A 21,690-nucleotide genomic window follows, 5' to 3' on the forward strand; every position below is an offset into this window, starting at 1 on the left:
AATCGTTGCAGCTAAATCAAAGGCTCTTGGGCATATGTTTGTAAAGAGACCCAATGTTCTTAGATCTTAGTCTTTTTTGATATTTTTTATTCAAGGAAAAAAATTAACCCGTGACGTGTGCCTTTGTTTTTTTATTTTTCTCTTTTCCTTTTTAAGTCTTTTACTCCACTGTGAAAAACTTGATGCCTTTAGCTTTTTTTTTTTGTTTTTTTTTATTTTTTTAATTTAGTTTCTTAATATTAATTTTTTTCTATTTAATTATCAAACTTTCATAGCATGGATCTCGGGTTTGACGGGTTAACCCAGTTTATTCATATATTTTTCTTTTTCTTCATTAGTTTTTTTTTCTTACCGTAGGTTTTTTTCTCTTTGTTTTTTTCTTTTTAATTAATCTTTTTTTTTAATTTTTTTTAATAATAAATTATTTTTCTATTTAGTTATCACACTTTCATGACACGAATTTCAGGTTTGATGGGTTAACCTGATTTGGTGGGCTAACCTGGTTGGTTAAGATTTTTTTCTTTTTCCTCATTAATTTTGTTTTTCCGATTTCATCTTTTAATATTGTATACAGTCCACAGTGAAAAGGCTAAAGTCTTTAGTTTTTTTTTTTACTTTTTTTTTGTGTCTTTCACTGTGGACTGCACGGTGCAGTCCACGGTAAAAAGACTGATGTTTTTTTTAATTTATTTTGTTTTTTTGTTTAATATAGTTTGTTAATATTCAAAATTTTTTTTAATTTTGTTATCAAATTTTCATGACACGGATTCTGAATTTGACGGGTTAGCCCAGTTAATTTTGTGTTTACCCGTCAAATTTTGTTTTTATTTAGTTATCAAACTTTCACGACATGAATCCAAGGTTTGACGGGTTGACCTGGTTTAAAGGATTAATTCAATTAATTTAGATTTTTTTTCTCCATTAATTTTTTTCTTTCTTTTGGTTTTTTTTAATTAATATATTTAATTATCACACTTTTATAATATAACCTTGATTCCAGACTCACATCCAAGACTATTGAGTTTGGTATTACAATCAAACCCACTTAAAGTTGGGTCATGCAAGTTTAATATTATTATTAATATTCAATCACATCCAGAACTCTTGAGTATAACTTTACAAAAAAACCTAATATTTTTAGGTCTTAATTTTTTTTTTAATATTTTTTATATAAAAATTATTAACCTAACGGGTCATTTAACTAGTATATAGCTATTCTAGCTCCTTAAACTACATCGGTTTGCACAAGATGCCAAAATTACTTGTCTTTAGTCCTTAGTTGCATTGCAATACAAAGGCTGACCCAAGCGTGCAACGTTTGTTTCTTGATTCTTACGTTACACTCAATTAATAATATATATATATTGGTGGATAAATTTAATGACATGGCGTCATTACCGGCACCCTCACCTACCCGGTGGCTGGGGTATACTTTATGTGATCCTTGTTTTTATATTTTAAAAATGATTATTTTTTTTATTTTAAATCAATATTTTTTTGATATTTTTCAGTTATTTTAATATATTAATGTTAAAAATAATTTTTTTATTTTAATAAATATTTTTAAAAATAACTGGTATAAATTTATAGTTTTCTCCTTCGGTAATTTATGATGCGGGTTTATGTCAAGTGCCACGCTGTATATGCGGTGCGTGTCACGCTGTATATGCTGAGCGTGTGGTCGGCCGCATTACCGTCATTTGATAAAACACCACCCACCCGTTGTTCTAATAAAGACAGCACAAGATGCATTAAGGTCATCGATGGAAATGTCCTTTATATCCAGACCATGACATGCAATTCAATTGATCTCTAGTCTTTTTCTTTTTGTATTTATTGGAGATACCGACTTCGGTAAAGATCCTCCCTACTCCTACTCCTTCAAATTGTTTCAAGCGACATCTTGGGTGATTATAGTATTTTTAATTAAATAAGAAAAAATTGAGGCTTGAGTTAGTGATTTCAAAGTTAATTTAATATCATCATTAAAAAAAACAATGATATTAGATAAATTGAACAAAAAAAAATATAGTAATAATTAATTGTAAAAAATAAACTGTCAAATATTATAAGAAGATATCATTCCAATATTTTTAAAACTACTTCATGATTTTATTTGATAATAAAACAAAAACTAAATAAGAATGTGATAACTTCATTATAAGTGAAATGAAAAAAAAATTAAAACTTAATTTTTAATAAATCAAATATTAAAAAATAAAATTTTAAAAAATCTAATCCAAGTTAGCTATCAAATTTAAAAATCAAAATAATAAGAAAAAATAAAAAAAATAAAAAGTTGTTGTCGTTAAATCAAAAATTAGTAAACTACATGTGCCGAAATTAGTAAACTACATGTGCCGCTTATAAGAAAGGATTTATTGAGACGATTTAAAAAATATCAAAGGATATGCAAATTAATTTTTTTATTATTATATTTTATATTTATCAAAATATCAAATTGATTTATAATCAACTTGATTAATTAAAACTAAAAACCAATGGACCTTGCAGAAAATATTAAAAAAAATTCTTGGAAGCCAGTTAAACAAAAATTTACTTTCAAGATCATTTAGATATTTTATTATATTTCTAAAATATAAAACAACCCACTTATTTCTAATAATAAATTTGATAATATCTAATTAACCTCGTAAAAATAAATTATTACCTCTAATAGCTATAATAACTAAGCTAGTTAATTGGTTTTTTAAGAGTAAAATATTAACTACAATGTTCAAATGAACAATAAATCATCTTGTAATGTACAATGTTTTCCTCTCTCCTCTTAGCTTTTGGTAATTATCTGTTGCGTCCCCTTCCTTTGAGATCTATAAGAAAACCTTCTAACAATTGTCACTTTCCATCTCCACATATCCATTTGGACTATCTCGTTGTGTTTTTCTTGGGAATAATCCTCTTGGTAAAAGTCCAGTCCACAAAAAGTTAATTAAGGCAGCATGCTTCCTGGCAAACACTTCCAGCTTTTGTCCTCTTACGTTTGGAACGCTGACATACTTCCAAGAGCAAGCTTCCTGCTTCTTACTGGTACCTGCCTCCCCTTCAAGATTGATTCTCCTATAAGTATCAAGCATCAAAGCTAACCTTCCTAACTTAGAAGGAAAAGCAAGATAGTCTTTCCAAAATTAGCTCAAGCCCAGATGAGTTCCACGACACCATTGTTAAAACCAGATGTGACCTTATCACTTACGTTGTCACCCAGCTCCCCTTCCCCTCATGACCAAACTCTAAAGCCTGAAGAAAGAGGCATACGTCTTATCTATCTCCTTCTAAAATGTGCAAAACATGCATCCTCGGGCAATCTTCATCGAGCCGATGCGTGTCTTTTGGAGATATCGGTGCTTTCATCGATTTTGGGTGATTGCATGCAAAGGCTGGCTGCTCGTTTTGCCTCCGCCCTTGCCATTCGCCTTGTCAAGCGTTGGCCCGGCATACACAAGGCGCTAAACCAAGCCCAACAACCCAAAGTCGACCTTGATAGGGCCAAGCTCCTCTTTACCAGAACCTTCCCTTACCTTAGTTTCGCTTATGCCATCATAGCCAAAACCTTACTCCATGCCATGGCAAACGAGCGTGTGATTCACATCGTAGATTTGGGCTCCGGTGACTCGAACTTGTGGGTCGCACTTCTCCGTGGTTTCGCCAACTCACCACACGGGCCTCCACATTTGAAGATCACCTGTGTTAATGGCAGCAAAGCTATTCTTGAGAAGTTAGGTCAAAGGCTTGTCAAAGAAGCAGAAAGCGTGGGCGTCCCCTTTCAATTTAATTCTATAAATGCGAGCTTGAGAGAGTTAACAAAAGACATGTTTAAGGCTGGATCAGGAGAAGCGCTAGCTTTCGTATCAATATTAAATCTTCATGTTTTATTATCTGAAGATGACCAAGTGGTTGCACATTTTGGGGTTAACAAGAGCGACGGCATTAAAGATTGCAAGCAAATTGGTGATTTTCTAACGATGATTCGGTCAATGTCACCTACGTTATTATTTGTCGTAGAGCAAGAAGCGGACCACAATTTGAATCGATTGGTGGACCGATTTGGAGAGGGATTGAGTTATTACAGCGCAGTGTTTGACTCGATAGATGCCACTTTGGCGAGTAATCTGGCTAGTGATGAAAGGCTTATTTTAGAGGAAATGTTTGGAAGAGAGATCGAGAATATTGTAGCCTGTGAGGGGTTGGAAAGGATTGAGAGACATGAGAGGTATGCAAGGTGGGTGGTTAGGCTTGCACAAGCAGGGTTTAAGCCAGTTCGGTTCTGGCATTATTCAGGCGAGGATGCTAAGCAAATTATGGATACCTTCGGCAAGAATGGGTACAAGACTGTTATTGAGAGAACAGGCTTGATGATTTGTTGGCGTGAACGACCACTATATGCTCTTACTGCTTGGACCTGTTAGCATTGTACATTTGGGTATTCCTTTTCACTGTCGGAGTATATTTGTAGTTGCATAAATACTATAAATATCTGGGTGTGGTGATGTGGGCTTAGTAGGAACAGACGCACAACACTTTTATCCTCCTATTTCTTTCTCTTCGTCGAGACGGCCTTTCGATATCTCTTGCTGGAGGACAGGGGCAGGTTGTGAGTGATCGTGTCGCGGGGCCCTTGATGGCTTAACTGGATCAGGTGGAGGGCAAGTTGGTGGTGGCGGAAACGACGGCAGCAGTGGTGGTGGAGGTGTACCCTTATCTTTTGCCGGTCATGGCGAAGGAGATCATATGTTTACTAGTTCAGCAGGTCTGCATTTTAAATGAGCATATACGCTAGCTAGCTACTAGTGTTAATAATGAATATCCCAATTTAAAGATCTGATTAATTAGTGTCTTCCCGTATTAAGTTCAAGAATTAGACAGGGATATTGGTGCTGAATCAGTATTTCTTCAAGATCAAGAAGAAGAAGAGTGCAGGAAATTCTGTGTCCTTTTCATTTTGTTAGCAAGAAATTTAAACAATGTTGTCGTTGTTGCGATCAACATTGCAAATGGTGATTTTGTAGAGGGGAATTGTATCAGATCAGGAGAGGATGTAGTCCTTTGAAAAGCTAAATGAAGAGCGGATTAATCGAAGATCCTGTTAAGTGTGCCCAAAATCAGTAAGTCAACACACACAAATTAAATCATAATTCTGAATTTTTTTAATGAAATATTATGTTTTCATCTTAATTTCTTATTAAAAAAATATCACCTTAAATATTTATTTTAAATAAAACTAAGTCAATTAAATTATATTTAATCAATTTCTATATAACTTAATTTTTTTATTAAAAAATATTAATAATATTTAAATATTTTTTATATTAAAAAAATTACTCTACTCAACTCAAATCAAATCATATTGATATATTATAAATGGGATGTCATGCAAAAAGTAATTATTTTAATAACCGTGTGTATGAGAAGAAATAAATAGTTTGCATAAAATAAACTACAAGGAAAGCCAAGCGCTAAGTAATTAATTAAAATAGACTACTGGTACGGAATGTCATGCAAAAATCAGAATGTTGAAGCGAAATGGAGCCCCTCCCTCCCTCCACAAACAATCTCCTTAAAACCCGTACGTTAACATGCAAGAAAAGAGGCAGGCCTGTAAATAATATTAGACTTGGTCTCTCACCATAGATGATAGATCCCATCTTCCCCTCTTCTCCCAATCATTTTCTCATGCATCAAGCCGAAGTGCCTCCCTCAATCCATTAATCCTCCCGTCTTCTTCCTCGACCTTCCACCTTCCTTCAATCTTGATCCCAGCTCTCCTTTTCTGCCTTTATCCTATGCTACGCAGGTACGTCCATTGTCGTTAATTAGCACTGATTGCAGGTATATGTATGGCTTCTTTTCGAATTCAACGAGGCAGCTCCATCGCTCTTTATTGACTCCAATCCCATCCAGCCCAAGGTTTTCTTCCCCTTTTCCTTCTTTTCTGGTGAGTTTTTCTTGGATCAGATTTTACACATATACAAGCAAGAAATCGAACGCCATTAATCATAATTCGTACGATTCGTAGCTATTTATACACATCATATATGCTCGTGATCATGATGAGGTGCAAATGTTATGGTGTGTTCGTTGTATCGTCAATCAAAAGGCCATTGGTCAAGAGACATTATTAAACGATCGAGCAGCAGCCTAACTACAAAATTAATTAATTAATTGATAATGGCAACTACTCTGTCTTCCCAACCATCCAAGAAGGGCATACGTAGCCCAGCTGGGAACACCGCCAATAACAACAGCTCCCAGCAGGGAAATCGTGGTTCCACCGGTCAAACTGTCAAATTCGCTAGACGAACTTCAAGCGGCCGCTATGTTAGTCTATCAAGAGAAGACCTTGATATTTCTGGAGAACTCTCGGGAGATTACACGAACTATACGGTGCAGATTCCCTCCACACCTGACAATCAGCCAATGGACACGTCCGTGGCGGTCAAGGCCGAAGAGCAATATGTTTCCAATTCTCTTTTTACAGGTGGGTTCAATAGCGTTACGCGCGCGCATCTCATGGACAAGGTGATAGATTCGGAGGTGTCTCATCCTCAGATGGCTGGTGCCAAGGGCTCTTCGTGTGCAATGCCTGCTTGCGATGGCAAGATCATGAAGGATGAGAGAGGACATGACGTCATACCTTGTGAATGCAGGTATAATATCAAGCGCTGACTTCTCTTAATTACGTACAGGAACATAATTTAGTTTATTTTAATTTTCTGCTCGCATGCAGGTTCAAGATTTGCAGGGATTGCTATATGGACGCCCAAAAAGATACTGGTTTATGTCCAGGGTGCAAGGAGCCATACAAGGTGGGTGATTACGAGGATGAAATACCAAATTTTTCCAGTGGAGCACTGCCATTGCCACCTCCAAGTAAAGGAGGCGATCACAATAACATGACAATGACGAAGAGAAACCAAAATGGAGATTTCGATCACAACAGGTGGTTGTTTGAGACACAAGGTACTTACGGCTATGGGAATGCCTTTTGGCCCCAAGATGACATGTATGGCGATGATGGCGATGAAGGGTTTCCTGGTGGCATGTTAGAAAATATGGATAAGCCATGGAAGCCCCTCAGTCGTGAGCAGCCAATCTCCAATGCCATTATCAGCCCTTACAGGTGATACATGCATATATATATATCTTAATTTGTCTTAGTTTTGGATAATTTATTATTAGAATCTGCTTTTATAATTAAAAGTGCAACATTTATTACAGACTAACATTGCCAGAATTAAAAATGTCTAGTTAATTTAGAGGAAATTGATATGAATTGGTATAAAAATAAAAGAGAGGGTAATTGAAAAGAGATTAGTGCTGTGCTGTGAATGACTACAGGTTTCTAACTGAACTGCAACTCATCTCATACTAAATTTCTGCAAGCGGGTACCATCCAGCTTTCTGAAGCCCCAATAAATCTCGCAGTCACGGTGGCACCAGCGGAACATGGAGTACTTGGTCGACTTAGAAACAAGAAAAAAAACTCACAAATTTTCGAATTTTCTGCAACCTTTCTCCTGTATATATATTTGCACATATCGATGCTGACTTACATATAACTGACTCCAGACAAAAATTAATGATAAATTGGTAAGCCCGCATAACATTTCTTATGCACGCATATTCGCAGGTTGCTGATTGTGGTACGACTGGTTGTGCTGGGTTTCTTCTTGCATTGGAGAATAATGCATCCAAATGATGACGCAAGATGGTTGTGGGGCATGTCCGTGGTTTGTGAAGTATGGTTTGCTTTCTCATGGATCCTGGATATAATTCCCAAACTTTCTCCTATCAACCGGTTCACTGATCTTGAGGTCCTCCGTGACAAGTTTGACATGCCATCGGCTTCCAATCCCACAGGCAGATCTGATCTCCCTGGTATTGACCTCTTTGTGTCCACTGCTGATCCTGATAAAGAGCCACCACTTGTCACTGCCAACACTATCCTTTCCATACTCTCGGTGGATTATCCTGTAGAGAAGGTGGCATGCTATATCTCTGATGATGGAGGTGCACTCCTCACTTTTGAGGCAATGGCTGAGGCAGCAAGCTTTGCTGATTTGTGGGTTCCATTCTGTCGAAAACATAACATTGAGCCAAGGAACCCCGAAACCTACTTCAGCCTAAAAGTTGATCCCACTAAGAACAAAAGCAGGATTGATTTTGTCAAGGATAGAAGGAAGATGAAAAGGGAGTATGATGAATTCAAGGTGAGGATCAATGGGCTTCCAGACTCCATTAGGAGGAGATCAGATGCTTTCAATGCAAGAGAGGAAATGAAGATGTTGAAGCACATGAGGGAGAGCGCCGGAGGTGATCCTTTGGAGCCAATAAAGGTCCCGAAAGCTACATGGATGGCTGATGGCACCCATTGGCCTGGAACTTGGGCCTTCCCAGCTGCCGAACATTCCAAAGGTGACCACGCTGGAATTCTTCAGGTACCGGAAAACTTCATTCGTTTTTTATTTTCTTGATCATAAGCCTGTCTTGTAAATAATTTGATCGGGAATATATTAATTCATGATCATGTGGGTGCAGGTGATGTTGAAGCCTCCTAGCCCTGACCCACTGATGGGAGGTGCGGATGATAAGATGATAGACTTTACAGATGTGGACATCCGTCTACCAATGTTTGTGTACGTTTCACGAGAAAAGAGGCCAGGCTATGACCATAATAAGAAAGCTGGTGCCATGAATGCTCTTGTAAGAGCATCTGGCATTCTATCCAATGGTCCATTCATTCTCAACTTAGATTGCGATCACTACATCTACAACTGCAAAGCTATCAGGGAAGGAATGTGCTTCATGATGGACAGAGGAGGTGAAAATATCTGCTATATACAGTTCCCTCAGAGATTTGAAGGCATTGATCCTAATGATAGATATGCTAATCGCAATACTGTGTTTTTTGATGGAAACATGCGTGCCCTTGATGGTGTTCAGGTACTTAAAATTAAAAAAATAAAAACAAATACTTGTAGATATAATTATTGCCAACGTCAATTACAAGAACACACAGATTAACAGTGATGGATTAATCTTACATACATGCGTTACAGGGCCCGGTTTATGTTGGAACGGGTTGCATGTTTAGAAGATTTGCATTATATGGGTTTGATCCACCGAATACAAGTAAGACCGAGGAAAAGAAAGAAGCAGAGACACTTCCCTTAAGAGCTACCGACTTCGATCCTGATCTTGATTTCAATCTGCTACCCAAGCGGTTTGGGAATTCTACAATGCTGTCTGAATCTATTCCTATTGCCGAGTTCCAAGGCCGCCCTTTAGCTGATCATCCTGCTGTCAAGTATGGACGTCCTCCTGGTGCTTTGAGGGTCTCTCGTGAACCACTTGATGCCGCTACAGTTGCTGAAGCCGTTTCTGTCATTTCTTGCTGGTAACGCCAACCTTTCCATTTCATTATTGATCAACTATAGCCAGAAATTACATCATCTGTGACCTCTATTTTTTTTAAAAAAAGAGAGAGAACACGAGACATTCACCATCCATGTTATTACATGCTGCTTTATGTTTAGGTACGAGGACAAGACTGAATGGGGGGACAGAGTGGGTTGGATTTATGGTTCAGTCACGGAAGAGGTTGTGACTGGCTATCGGATGCACAACCGTGGCTGGCGCTCTGTCTATTGCGTCACCAAGCGTGATGCTTTTCGTGGCTCAGCTCCTATTAACCTTACTGACCGTCTCCACCAGGTGCTTCGTTGGGCTACTGGCTCTGTTGAGATTTTCTTCTCCAGAAACAATGCCTTTTTGGCCACTAGGCGTCTCAAAATCCTCCAACGCCTTGCTTACCTTAATGTTGGCATCTACGCATTCACCTCGATTTTCTTGATCGTCTATTGCTTTCTCCCTGCACTCTCTCTTTTTTCCGGATTCTTCATTGTCCAAACCCTGGACATCGCATTTTTAATCTACCTCCTACTTATAACTATTTGCCTCGTCCTTCTTGCCATTCTAGAGGTGAAGTGGTCTGGTATAGAGTTGGAAGAGTGGTGGAGGAACGAACAGTTCTGGCTTATCTCTGGAACCAGTGCCCACTTTGCTGCTGTCATGCAAGGCCTTCTCAAGGTGATTGCAGGAATTGAGATATCTTTCACTTTGACTTCCAAGTCTGCAGGAGATGACGTTGACGATATATATGCAGACCTGTATCTCGTAAAGTGGACATCCTTGATGATTCCACCCATTGTGATTGCCATGACAAACATAATTGCCATGGCCTTTGCTTTCATAAGGACGATTTATAGCACAGTTCCGCAGTGGAGTAAGTTTGTTGGCGGAGCTTTCTTTAGCTTCTGGGTGCTGGCTCATTTATATCCTTTTGCCAAGGGCTTGATGGGACGGAGGAGAAAGACCCCGACCATCGTGTTTGTTTGGTCCGGTCTCATTGCCATTACAATCTCTTTGCTATGGATTGCCATTAGCCCACCAAAGACAACTGGAACAACTGATGGAGCTGGGGGAGGGTTTCAGTTCCCTTGACTGCTGCCAGCTGGGTGAACAGATGTATGAATGAATCTTAGATCACTGAGTTGTAAGATTTTCAGGATCCAAGACAGTTCAAGAGAACAAGGCTTGAGATGGAACGAGATTTTGCACTTCAGTATTTTCTTTCTTTAACTTTCTAATAGGCTTACGGTCAGCAAAAAGTAGCCTTGAAGGAATGGTTGCTTGCTGAAAAATCTGTAAGCTGAAGGTCAAACATTGATGTCACTCCCATAAATTTTCGTGATAATTCAGTGGCCTATTTTTTTCAATCCCCTCAGTAATTCTGTCCCCATTCAAATGCATTGACGCAATTGCATCACAGGCACCTAGAACATTGCCAGCACGTCGTTTTTAAGCCTCCCCCTGCCCAGATTGTTATATAAGCATGCACTTAATCATATAGCATATGATCAAACATTCAATTCAGAAAAATAATCAAGCAGTAAAAAGGCGCATGAATGAATTCCTTGGCCTTAAAAGTGACCGCCGACAGAATTAGAAGATTCAACACCCATCACCCTTTTCTCACTGAGAACTAGCTAAATACATGGATTCTAATATAATCCACCACATCCCCCCTTCTTTCCCTTTAGTAAAACCAAAAAGGCATTATATGAAGGGAAAGAAAAAACTGAAATATGTAAATAATTCCTTAATGATTCAATTCTGATGATTTATGCTAATTAATTACAGAATTAAACAAAACAAAACAAGATTGTAAATAAATATATCCAATTAGATAATCAACTGTGAGTGTGACTAGCAAATTACACTACAAAATCAGAGTTTTGACTTGATCCTACATATTTCAACTCTTCGAAGCAAGATGACTGCGAAATCTCCTCCCTGTGTGCTCAACTCGAGTGACCGCCAAAATGCGAATCCTAAAGATCTGACATCTCAAAGGGCACTCGCACGAACAACTGGCCATGCAGGGTGACCACAGCAGATGTCTGATGCGGATCAATTCTGGTAGGTAAACTCACGACCTGAAAGCAAAACCTTCTGTTAGTCTTATTACTATTTACTTGGATGTGGTCCTTGCTGATTTTAAAACCTGACGCCGCAAAACACCCATCCACAAGTTAAGGCAGATGTTAGGTCATGAAGGCTTTAGAATCAGTCTAGGAATAGCAGTTTCATATTGAAGAATCGAGGACATGGATGCAACAAAACAGAAAGTTACTATTTTATTCTTCAACTGTAAAAGATTGAAATTCTGATATTGGAAAATATTTGCATAAATAATACACAGCCAAAAACTCAGTCTACAACATTCTCTGAGTGCTCTGAACATGCAAAAAAAGTCAAACAAACCATGCAAACAAATGCAAATAACAAAGCCCTGTTCATGCTTAACAAACCTTTTTAAAAGGTGTCACGCCCCAAGGATTATCCAGATGCTCTGGTTGGCCAGATATGATCAAACGCCCTGCTGGATCAGACTGAACATGCACCTGACAACAAAGGACAGAATAGACTTAGCACATGAAGATTTATGGAATGTATGGATTCAGTTAGAAAGGCAATATATATATATATATATATATATATATATATATATATATATATATATATATATATATATATATATATATATATATATATATATATATATATATATATAAGGAGAAGAAACAAAAGCAAACTCAATCGAAGGCAATATCACAGACAACGGGGCAAGTGCCATAAAGTTACAGAACAGGCTAACCACCCCTTGGGCTGGACCTCCAAGTTGGACCAGGCTGTTATGTCATTCTAGGTACACTTCTAATATTGCTTCCTAATTGAAGGTTCTGTAATTTTCATGCTCAAATGAAGAGACATTGTCAGGCTCAATTTCCATGAGCAAATTAGAGAGTAGCGTAACTGGATGCAATCCCAAATGGCAAGAAAGAGAGCACCAGAACTTAAAAATTAAGTTTCCTTGCTTTGCTGGTGTACTTCTAAGCAAAAGCCAAAGCATTTGGACCAGTCATCATTTGCATCTGACACTCATTTTGCTGCACTGCAGCCTCCATAATCAAACTTTACATCTAAAAACTTGAACTTCACTTAAAAAGCTCAATTAGTCTGTGTCATAGTTATCGAAATTGAGAAATGGGATGGACGCGATAATGTGATTGTGAGTGTACATGAAAGAGAAAGAGAGCTTACCTCCTCACGCAGAAGCCCTGGAACTAAAGCATATATCTCAAAGCAGTCATTCTGCATGAAGTGAAAAATTAAACCATATTAGTTCTTAACTAGGAGAAGCTTGGGGAGAAAATTATCAAAGTACCATAAGAAAGATGAGAAAACTTACAGTTTTTTGCACATTGATTTTTACCCAATCAGCTGGGGGTCCAACATCAATGACCATTGCATCTCCTCTGCCAAAACAAAACCCAATTCAGCACTTCAAATGTATGGGTACAATCATCAAATCAAATATCGAGGCGTATAATGTGATGAAAGAACCACTGATCTTAACTGTGATTTTATTGCCTTCTTGTGACCAAAGTGGACAGCACCCTCAACAGGTGATAGTCGTTTACGCTTCAGTAAGCCTAAGTCAATAGGTCAAGTTTAGAAAGAAAGGCCATGTTTGCAATTAAAGTGCTGAAGATGCTGAATCAGTTAATTAGTCATACCGTTTGTTTTAAGCTGCTTGTCACCCTTTGGTGTGGAACCCAGGTTCTTATCCTAAATTAAAAATAAAATAACTAAATGATGAAGTTACACAAAACAATGCAAATTCCTCCTATGATGAAACCAATCCACATGATGGGAAGGGAAAAAGGTAAAACAATCAACAGAAAGCCAAAATTTCACATTTGTAGAGATTAGAAGGTGACAAACCTTAATGATTGGATGACAAACCTCACCATTACCAAGAAGACGCTGGGAATGCCAACCCTGCATTGCACGAGCTGCAGCATCCCTTCTTGCCCTACCTGATGCAAGAGCTTGACTTCCACCAGCCTGTAATTAAATTGAAAATTAAATAAAATAGCACTCCAGGAAGATGCAAGATTGTATTCAAACAAACAAACCTTGCCAAATAGAACTGAAAGCATGAAAGTTTCAGCTCAATCATAAAGACAGAATAAAACAAGCCAATTGAAATCCACAACAGATATACTTTGAAAAGCATATACTCCATCAAATTTAAGAAGCGGGTAAAAATAAAAATAAAGAGCGCAACATAATAAATAACTTCGATGAAGTTTCAGAATTTACTTTTGCCCGTCAACTAGAATTTTAAGCTACTGCACATCTCCATATCATCAAAGGCCTTAAGTCCTTTGAAATCAGTTCATGAGTACACAAGAATCAACTCAGTTTTCCAACACATAGCTCACCCATTGTTATAACATCCAAATCCTGACTTAAAGCAACTGATCCATAGTGAATGCAACTATAGCCAGTCCAGTAAAACCCCACACCAAAACTCATCTAAATTTCTTAGAAAAGACTACCTTTCTGTTTTCCAACACATGATAATCGCAATCCTGTAAAATTGTCTACTTTCTATGCATAGCAATTTTATCTGCAGAATCAAATCTCCATTGCATCCGTCGTTGAATCACTAGAAGACAGTCCAAGTTTACAGAATATCTGGGAAAAATTAAAACCTACGATTTTATTAACCATACCTGATTATAATTATTCCCAAATAAAAAAATGTAACTGTTACAGCTTTCACTCCACTATCCACAAACCAATGTACAGCATGAACACCTAATTCTAATGCAACACTTTCATTCTTAAACCTTCAAATGGTACTCTCTGCCAATAAAATGTCTTGAAGACCACTTACCCAATTGCATTAAGAATCTTGAAGACACAGGTGAGACATGCAAACATCAATTGCAGTTAACTATTAAAAGTTACCTGATTTTCAGCCCTCATAGATTCTGTCAAGGGGCCATCTGAAAAAGGTAGCTCACCATTCTTTAATTTATTCTTTTCATATTCAAGGAGTGCCTGAAAAAAACAATGCTCGTGAACTCCAAGAACCAGGTAAAGGACAAACTGGAAATGCAAGATACAACATTTTCAAAAAAATAAAAAGTGTGCAATTAAAGCATAACCTTCTCATAAAAGATTCGAAATGTCCAAGAGACAGTAGTGCAGGTTCTGTGCAATTCAAAGCACGATGAAAAACTCAAAATTAGTATCCAATAAGAAATGCAAGTTCTCCAGATGTGCAATAGAAAAGTGATCATGATTGTCAAACAAGACACAGGAGTCAAGTTTCATGTTAATTAACCTAACTTGTGGCATCCAATCATAGGGACAACTCTGTTTCTTTCCCTATATATATTTACAAACTCAAGAAAATCACTACCAATAGAAGCACTACATAAAACAAAAAGCTTTGGGATCTCTTACAAGTATTAAATAAGTAAACATGCAAAGTAATTTATACTCACACAAATTTGCTAGAGTAATATGAATCATTTCCTAAAACCTTACCATAGAACTAACAATTGACACAGATATTAGATATCAACTAAAGGAAAAAGCATCTGTAGAAAAGAAGAAATTACTTTGGTGGTTTGAAAGATTCTCCCACTTGCCGCCATAATTTGCATGATGTCACCTACACATGATCATGACCGAAAGGTAAATCTATGATACATTCTCTAGCAGCAATATTCACACACATAATTTTCTAAACCTTTTTTTTTTTGTTCCTTTGTTAATGACACACGGAACACAATCAAGAGATTGAGCAAAATGGACCCACAATAAGAAGTCAAAACTATTTAAGATCAAGCAGTGTCTGAAATATTGTCAAGCACACATTGGAGTTCACAGTGTCTGAAATCATGTCACCAAGTAGTTGGAAACAACGCAAAAGAAAAGGAGAAGAATGCTAAAACCCGGCACATCATGCAAGAAGTTCACAGGTTAAGCTGGATCAATGTAAGACAACATGAGAGCTGATTTATGACGACCTTTTGAAATCACTTGCAACACATGATTAATTACGTCAACAAGGCATCCAGCAGTAAAGGGAATTGCAAATAGAACCCATAGTTGGCTAAATGAAAGGCAGCCTGCGTTGCAGGGGAAGAGAAATTAAGAAAAACCTGCTCATAGCCTCCCAACTTGATCACCAATCTCCATAACCTACATGGAATGAGTAAAAAAGACAAAAAAAGAAAACTATGACTTGTTATAAGGAAAAGCGAGCGAAAGAAAGAAGAAGAGAAAGAAAGGGACTTACTTGAGCAAATTGAGCTCTTCTTTATAAAATTTGGGGGGTTTGAATTCCAAGTGGTTCTGTTTATGAAAAGATTCAACATCCTTCATAAAAGCAGCTTGCTCTTCCTCAGTTCCGGACTCGTAACCATCAGCAGAAGAATCCAAAAGGAAAGACTTGGTTGGTGGTGGTGGAGTGTCGAGAGCAGAAGCATCCAATTTGGGTGGTTTAGGAGCTTCCTTCTTGTCAATTTCTGTAGGAACTACAGCACCTTTCTCATCATCATCTTCTTCATCTTCAGCTTTGGGGTCCGACTGACTCGAGGGAGGAGGAGGTGCGTGAGTGCCCTCGTCATCATTTTTGAGAGGCGGAGAAGAAAGCTGTTTGGCATCAGCAACATTGGTAGCGGTGGTGGCTAAATCAGTGTTGGGCTCATCATGAGGTTCCTTTTTGTTGTTGTTATCAACTGTTTCGTCCCCCTTTCCCTCAGACTTGATGAAATCTTGAGCGGCGGCGGCATTACAAGTATCATGATCATGAGGATGAGGAGTGGCAGGATTCGTATCGGTTAGGTAAACTGAAGATTGGGTATTATCCTTGTCCTCTAGAGCTGAATCATTAAGGGCGACTGAAGGAGGAGTGAGAATCGGAGCAGCCGTAGCATCAACATCGTTACCTTTAGGGTCTTCGCTGGAGGCTCTGGGTTCGGCTCCCCCTTCCTGTTCCGCTTCCTCTTCACCTTCCGGTTTGAGATTGTCGGGAGCGGGCTCCTTCTCAGTGGCGGCTTCTTCTTCTTCTTCTTTGGTATCCACCATTTTGTCTTCAGTGTTATTTTTACCATCACTTGCCATTTATTATTATTGATTGGATGGTGAATGTGAAAACCCCCTAAACAAAAAGTTGCAGACTTTTCGTTATGATTAACAAAATAAATAAAAGAGAGAAACTGAGGAAGAGGCAGAGACGCTAGAGAGAGAAAGGGCTGTGAAACCCTAGCTTGATATGGTTTATTTAAATCGACCAAGCAAGAAACAGAGGTCCACACGACACGTAGTGTATTTATTATTATTTAATGCTACATTGAATATTATTATTATTATTAAACTCGCAAACACTCCAGCCCTACCCAGGAAGAACAGCTTTTTTTTTCTTTCCTTTTAAGATTTATTCTTGAGTAGGAAGGAGCATTAAAACTTAAAAGAGGCTAGGATAGACAGTAAGAAAAAGGGGGAAACAAATAGAGAGGAGGAAATAAGGAAACAACACGACGACTATCCATAAGGGATGGGAGGTGGCATTGTTCATCAATTCACTCACCTCTACTCGGTCAGTCCTGGACTTCTTCTTCTTCTTCTTCCTCTAGCTCTCCTTCGTTCTTCTTTTGCTTCCACTTTCCAGATTGAGAGAGAGAGAGAGAGAGCTGTGGTCGGTAGAAGAGAAGAGTGGTTGCTCAACTGACTCGAAGCCCTTGTGAGCTTGTTTGTTCAAGGAAAGCTAAAGGTAGAGAATGTAGGGGGCAGCGCAGCGACGCAATGATGGGTTGAATTCATGATCATATCACGGCACGCGTGAACCGATTTTAATTCATCGGCTGGGTTGGTTCGCTTTGGCTCAGCTCAGGCAGTCCCTCTCCCCGCCTTCCCTCACTACCCAGTTTTATTGGGCCTAAGGCCTATTCGATCCGCTCTTTGTAATTAATTAAAAGGCCCATCATCACCTGCATCTGATCAACTCAAAGATCCTTCAGGCTGCAAGCTGTAGAAATGGAGAGCACTCTCTCTCTCTCCCTAGCGTGCTATTTTCATCTGATCTCACTCCCTCCTTCCTAATTCGTCGATGAACCACCATAATTATTGCCTTGGCCTCTCTCCTTTTTTGTTTTGTTTTTGGTTCCTATTTTAGTTTATCATCACGCTGACCCAAACGCACATCCATAAGAATTTCCTGCCTATCACATATCGATTTGCTAATACAACAGCTTCCCACCTTTTTTCCCGTTGTTCTAGCCCCAAGGGCTTCTTCTTCTTGAAACCCTAGGACACCCCCCCTCTCTTCACTGCTTAAATCTCCTATCGAAAGCAGAACAGAAAAGACGCCAAGAAAGAAAGTGGGAGCTCATTATCAGTAGCAGTAGCAGTTTCTAAGTGTGGGTCAGTTGAGTTGTATCCTTTATACCACTTATTCCTCATTTCCTTAGATGTACTAATCGTACCACATCTTTTCATTTTAAGTGGAGTAGACAGACACTATTTTAGGTTTGTGTATGTTAGTTTAATTTCATCACATAAGTTGAATTTGAGATGGAAAACGAGGTACTTGAATTCGATATAGGTTTAGGAAGTGGAGCTGATGATGATGATGATGATGATGCTGTTGACATCGATATCGACGACGATTTGCCTTCCACTCCTCTCCTTCATCTTACCACTTCTCACAATTCTGCTTCCACTTCAGCTACTCGACTTTACCTTCCTGAGGGTGACCTTTCGGATCTTGAACCTTATGAGGGCATGGAATTCGAGTCTGAAGAGGCTGCCAAGGCCTTCTACAATTCCTACGCTAGGCGTGTTGGCTTTAGCACCCGTGTCAGCTCTTCCCGCCGTTCCAGGCGTGATGGAGCTATTATTCAGAGACAATTTGTGTGTGCCAAAGAGGGCTTTAGGAATTTGAATGAGAAGCGTACCAAAGATAGAGAGATCAAGCGCCCCCGTGTTATCACTAGAGTTGGTTGCAAAGCTTCCTTGTCTGTCAAAATGCAGGATTCTGGCAAATGGGTTGTCTCCAGTTTTGTGTGAGGACATAATCATGAGTTGGTCCCTCCCGATCAGGTGCATTGCCTCCGTTCACACAGGCAAATATCTGGCCCTGCTAAGACCTTGATCGATACGTTGCAGGCTGCTGGAATGGGCCCTCGTAGGATTATGTCTGCCTTAATTAAGGAGTATGGTGGAATTAGCAAAGTTGGATTTACAGAGGTCGATTGCAGGAATTACATGAGGAACAATCGTCAGAGAAGCATGGAAGGAGACATCCAGCTCCTTTTGGATTATTTGAGGCAAATGCAAAGTGAGAACCCCGATTTCTTTTATGCACTCCAGGGGGATGACGGTCAGTTTACGGGCAATGTGCTGTGGGCTGATCCAAGAGCCAGGGCAAACTACAGTTATTTTGGCGACACTGTTACTTTTGACACCACCTACAGGTCCAACAGGTACCGCTTGCCCTTTGCGCCATTCACTGGAGTGAACCATCATGGACAACCTGTTTTGTTCGGTTGTGCTTTCATATTGAATGAGACTGAAGCATCATTTGTTTGGCTGTTTCAGACGTGGCTTACAGCAATGTCTGGCCGTCATCCCCTGTCGATCACCACTGATCATGATGCAGTGATAAGATTGGCCATCATGCAGGTCTTCCCTGAGACCCGCCATCGGTTTTGCAAATGGCATATATTCAAGAAATGCCAGGAGAAGTTGTCCCATGTGTTACTCAAACATCCAACTTTTGAGGCTGAGTTTCATAAATGTGTTAACTTGACCGAGTTGATCGAAGAATTTGAATCCTCTTGGTTGTCGCTTGTTGATAGATATGAACTTCGGGATCATGAGTGGCTTCAAACTATATATTCTGATCGCAGGCAGTGGGTCCCTGTGTATCTGCGGGATGCATTTTTCGCTGAGATGTCTATAACCCAGCGAAGTGATAGCATGAACTCATACTTTGATGGTTACGTGAACGCTTCAACCAATCTGAACCATTTCTTTAAGCTGTATGAGAGAGCTATAGAGAGTCGGAATGAGAAAGAAGTTAAAGCAGATTATGATACGATGAACACAAACCCAGTTTTGAAGACCCCATCTCCAATGGAGAAACAAGCATCCGGGCTTTACACTAGAAAATTGTTCGTGAGATTTCAAGAGGAGCTAGTTGGGACGTTAACTTTCATGGCATCTAAATCAGAAGATGATGGGGAGAGCATTACATACCAAGTTGCTAAGTTTGGGGAGGATCATAAAGCTTACCATGTAAAATTCAATGTTTTGGAGATGAAGGCGACTTGTAGCTGCCAGATGTTTGAGTTCTCTGGTCTTCTATGCCGACATGTGTTGACAGTCTTTAGAGTGACCAATGTCCTTACTCTCCCATCTCGTTACATTTTGAAACGATGGACAAGAAATGCCAAGAGCAATGTCATATTGGAAGAGCGCCCTACTGATGTACATAATGGCTATCTTGAATCTCATACTGTTCGGTATAATACCCTACGCCATGAGGCCTTCAAATTTGTAGAGGAAGGATCCAAGTCCCTAGACACTTACAATGTGGCAATGGGTGTTCTGCAAGAGGCCACAACTAGAGTTGCACAAGCAACAAAGAATGAGGGGAGAGCTGGTGATGTCCATGGCCGTAATAAAGGGGACTCGGCAAGCAGTGGAATTAGGGCTAATTATACCAGCGGGAATCATCTGGGGATCTCTGGCCAACCTTTGTCTGAGGTTAGAATCATTTTTCATTTACCATGCTTCGTGCTTATCTATTTTCTTGCAATCACATGGTGTCAATTGATTTCATTTATTACTGTCTACTGCTTCATTTCTCCATAGACCTACTTGTATACACCATTTTTCTATGTTCATTTTCTGTTCTTTTTGCTCTCTTAATAAGTTGGTTTTCTGCTAAATGCTGAACTTTCTCACCTTCTCAATGAACCCAAAATTTTGATTTTAAAATTCCCATGAGCAGCATCTATTTAGTGATTGAAGGATACCCTCATCATGGTGATCACTAGAAAATTGTCTATCTTAGGCCTGTGTCCATCCATGTACACACAAGCTCAAAACTTGGAAACCTCTGTTAACATGACTAGTATTCTTCACCTATTTGAGGTTTTTGGCAGGGGTGTTTTTGAAGAGCCCCTGGTATTCCTTTTTAGCTTTTTATGTTAATACTAATTAAACATACATACATGTGATCATGGTAATTTAATTCAAAATGAGAATTTCGGTAGAACCATTAATTGATTGCATCCTAATTTTAGGAATTTCTAGAAGTTCTCCTGTACTCCTAAATGCCTGTATTGAGTTATTATTCTGAATAGATGTGCTGAATGAAATAAAATCCATGCATCAGGGAAATCTAAATCGCATGATATCCTAAATAAAATCACTTCATTTTATGGAATTGTTCGTGGATGTTTGGGAAAATACAAGGGAAAAAAACGCAGTTAAAGAATTTGTAACTCTACAAAAAAGTTTGACTTGAAGTCGTGAAGTACAGAGGAAAATTGAAAAAAGAAATACTGTACATTGAGCTTGTAAATACTTGAGAGTAAAAAACAACCTTGTACATCTAGCTTTTCAATGAGAAGGCATCTTGACCAGCATAAGACCAACGCATACTGTTTTTCAATTTATTGAAGGTTCTCTCACGGTATCCTTTGCATGACGGTTAGTGCCCTCATTTCTGATATGGCGTTGCAACAGAGGTATCTGTATTATGATGCTCTAAGGTCTGTTTTTAATTTTCCTTCTCATTTACCACTTTGCAGGAGGAGTTGGACAAGAAAATCCAAGAACTTAGAGATGAACTGGAGTATGCAAATCGAAAGTGCGAAGTCTACCGAGCCAACCTGCTTTCAGTTTTAAAAGACATTGAGGATCATAAGCTACAATTGTCAATTAAAGTACAGAGCATAAAGATTAGTATGAAGGGCAGTATCTGAAGGTGCAGTAGAGTTTTAGCATCTGGTTTCGTTTGTAATTTCTTCCCCTTTCCCTTTTCCTTCCCAATCATATGAAAGTCCTAGTATTTAAACTGTGTTGTGGATGGCTTTTGTTTTTAACCTTTTCAGTGCTATAGAGAATTTAGAGATTGTGAATAACTTTGAATTTATGTTCTCTTGTACAGTGCACTTACTATCTTGAGATCTATACGAGGAAGCAATGATTTCTTCAATTTTAGGCAGATGCATG

At 38.7% G+C, this 21,690-nt stretch overlaps 4 protein-coding genes across 7 annotated transcripts in view; 3 read left to right on the forward strand and 1 right to left on the reverse strand.

Moving 5' to 3' along the window:
- Positions 1 to 5,130, forward strand: part of AGF1 (AT-hook protein of GA feedback 1) — a 9,330-nt gene extending 4,200 nt beyond the window's left edge. Inside the window, exon 2 of one of the 3 annotated variants that reach the window (XM_011042532.1) lies at positions 4,799 to 5,130. Coding sequence is in view for 1 of the 3 variants with exons in the window: in XM_011042534.1 (XP_011040836.1) it covers positions 4,742 to 4,782 (41 nt within the window). In the remaining 2 variants the exon portion in view is untranslated. Of the gene's footprint in view, positions 1 to 4,741 lie in introns of all 3 variants that reach the window. The other 2 variants (XM_011042533.1, XM_011042534.1) reach the window with 2 other exon arrangements.
- A 1,053-nt stretch (positions 5,131 to 6,183) lies between these two features.
- On the forward strand, positions 6,184 to 11,035 carry LOC105137058 (cellulose synthase-like protein D4). The gene is made up of 6 exons (XM_011042634.1): positions 6,184 to 6,662; positions 6,743 to 7,135; positions 7,646 to 8,453; positions 8,554 to 8,958; positions 9,075 to 9,412; positions 9,552 to 11,035. Exons 1-6 carry the CDS (start codon positions 6,184 to 6,186, stop codon positions 10,516 to 10,518), a joined length of 3,390 nt encoding a protein of 1,129 aa, XP_011040936.1. The 3' UTR covers positions 10,519 to 11,035.
- Positions 11,036 to 11,138: 103 nt separating this feature from the next.
- Positions 11,139 to 17,125, reverse strand: LOC105136999 (AT-rich interactive domain-containing protein 6-like). 2 transcript variants are annotated; one of them, XM_011042542.1, is made up of 13 exons: positions 17,036 to 17,125; positions 15,743 to 16,606; positions 15,606 to 15,645; positions 15,060 to 15,112; positions 14,601 to 14,646; positions 14,401 to 14,493; positions 13,366 to 13,488; positions 13,158 to 13,209; positions 12,998 to 13,073; positions 12,830 to 12,896; positions 12,682 to 12,732; positions 11,889 to 11,981; positions 11,139 to 11,513 (listed from the first exon to the last, which is right to left on the reverse strand). In XM_011042542.1, the coding sequence occupies exons 2-13, from the start codon at positions 16,567 to 16,569 to the stop codon at positions 11,409 to 11,411; spliced, it is 1,626 nt and encodes a 541-aa protein (XP_011040844.1). In that variant the 5' UTR covers positions 16,570 to 16,606; positions 17,036 to 17,125; the 3' UTR covers positions 11,139 to 11,408. The 2 variants fall into 2 exon arrangements, with proteins under 2 accessions (XP_011040844.1, XP_011040843.1); XM_011042541.1 differs by lacking the exon at positions 17,036 to 17,125 and having other exon boundaries at positions 15,743 to 16,783.
- An 864-nt stretch (positions 17,126 to 17,989) lies between these two features.
- On the forward strand, positions 17,990 to 21,673 carry LOC105136998 (protein FAR1-RELATED SEQUENCE 5-like). The gene is given in 2 exon segments (XM_011042540.1): positions 17,990 to 20,214; positions 21,267 to 21,673. Coding segments are annotated over 2 exon segments (2,370 nt in total). The 5' UTR covers positions 17,990 to 18,018; the 3' UTR covers positions 21,441 to 21,673.
- The last annotated feature ends 17 nt before the right edge of the window (positions 21,674 to 21,690 follow it).

The sequence above is a fragment of the Populus euphratica genome, unplaced genomic scaffold (genome assembly GCF_000495115.2).
Source record: "Populus euphratica unplaced genomic scaffold, PopEup_1.0 scaffold61.1, whole genome shotgun sequence".
NCBI lineage: Eukaryota > Viridiplantae > Streptophyta > Magnoliopsida > Malpighiales > Salicaceae > Populus > Populus euphratica.

Bases quoted from the DNA above. Each gene is read 5' to 3' on its own strand.
- LOC105136999 (XM_011042542.1), bottom strand. From the start codon at position 16,569: ATGGCAAGTGATGGTAAAAATAACACTGAAGACAAAATGGTGGATACC. The intron at 14,494-14,600 runs GTTATGCTTTAA...TGTTTTTTTCAG, and splicing joins TTCGAATCTTTTATGAGAAG to GCACTCCTTGAATATGAAAA. The intron at 13,210-13,365 runs GTTTGTCACCTT...TTTTTAATTTAG, and splicing joins TTTGTCATCCAATCATTAAG to GATAAGAACCTGGGTTCCAC.
- LOC105137058 (XM_011042634.1), top strand. From the start codon at position 6,184: ATGGCAACTACTCTGTCTTCCCAACCATCCAAGAAGGGCATACGTAGC. The intron at 8,959-9,074 runs GTACTTAAAATT...CATGCGTTACAG, and splicing joins GTGCCCTTGATGGTGTTCAG to GGCCCGGTTTATGTTGGAAC. The intron at 9,413-9,551 runs GTAACGCCAACC...CTTTATGTTTAG, and splicing joins GTTTCTGTCATTTCTTGCTG to GTACGAGGACAAGACTGAAT.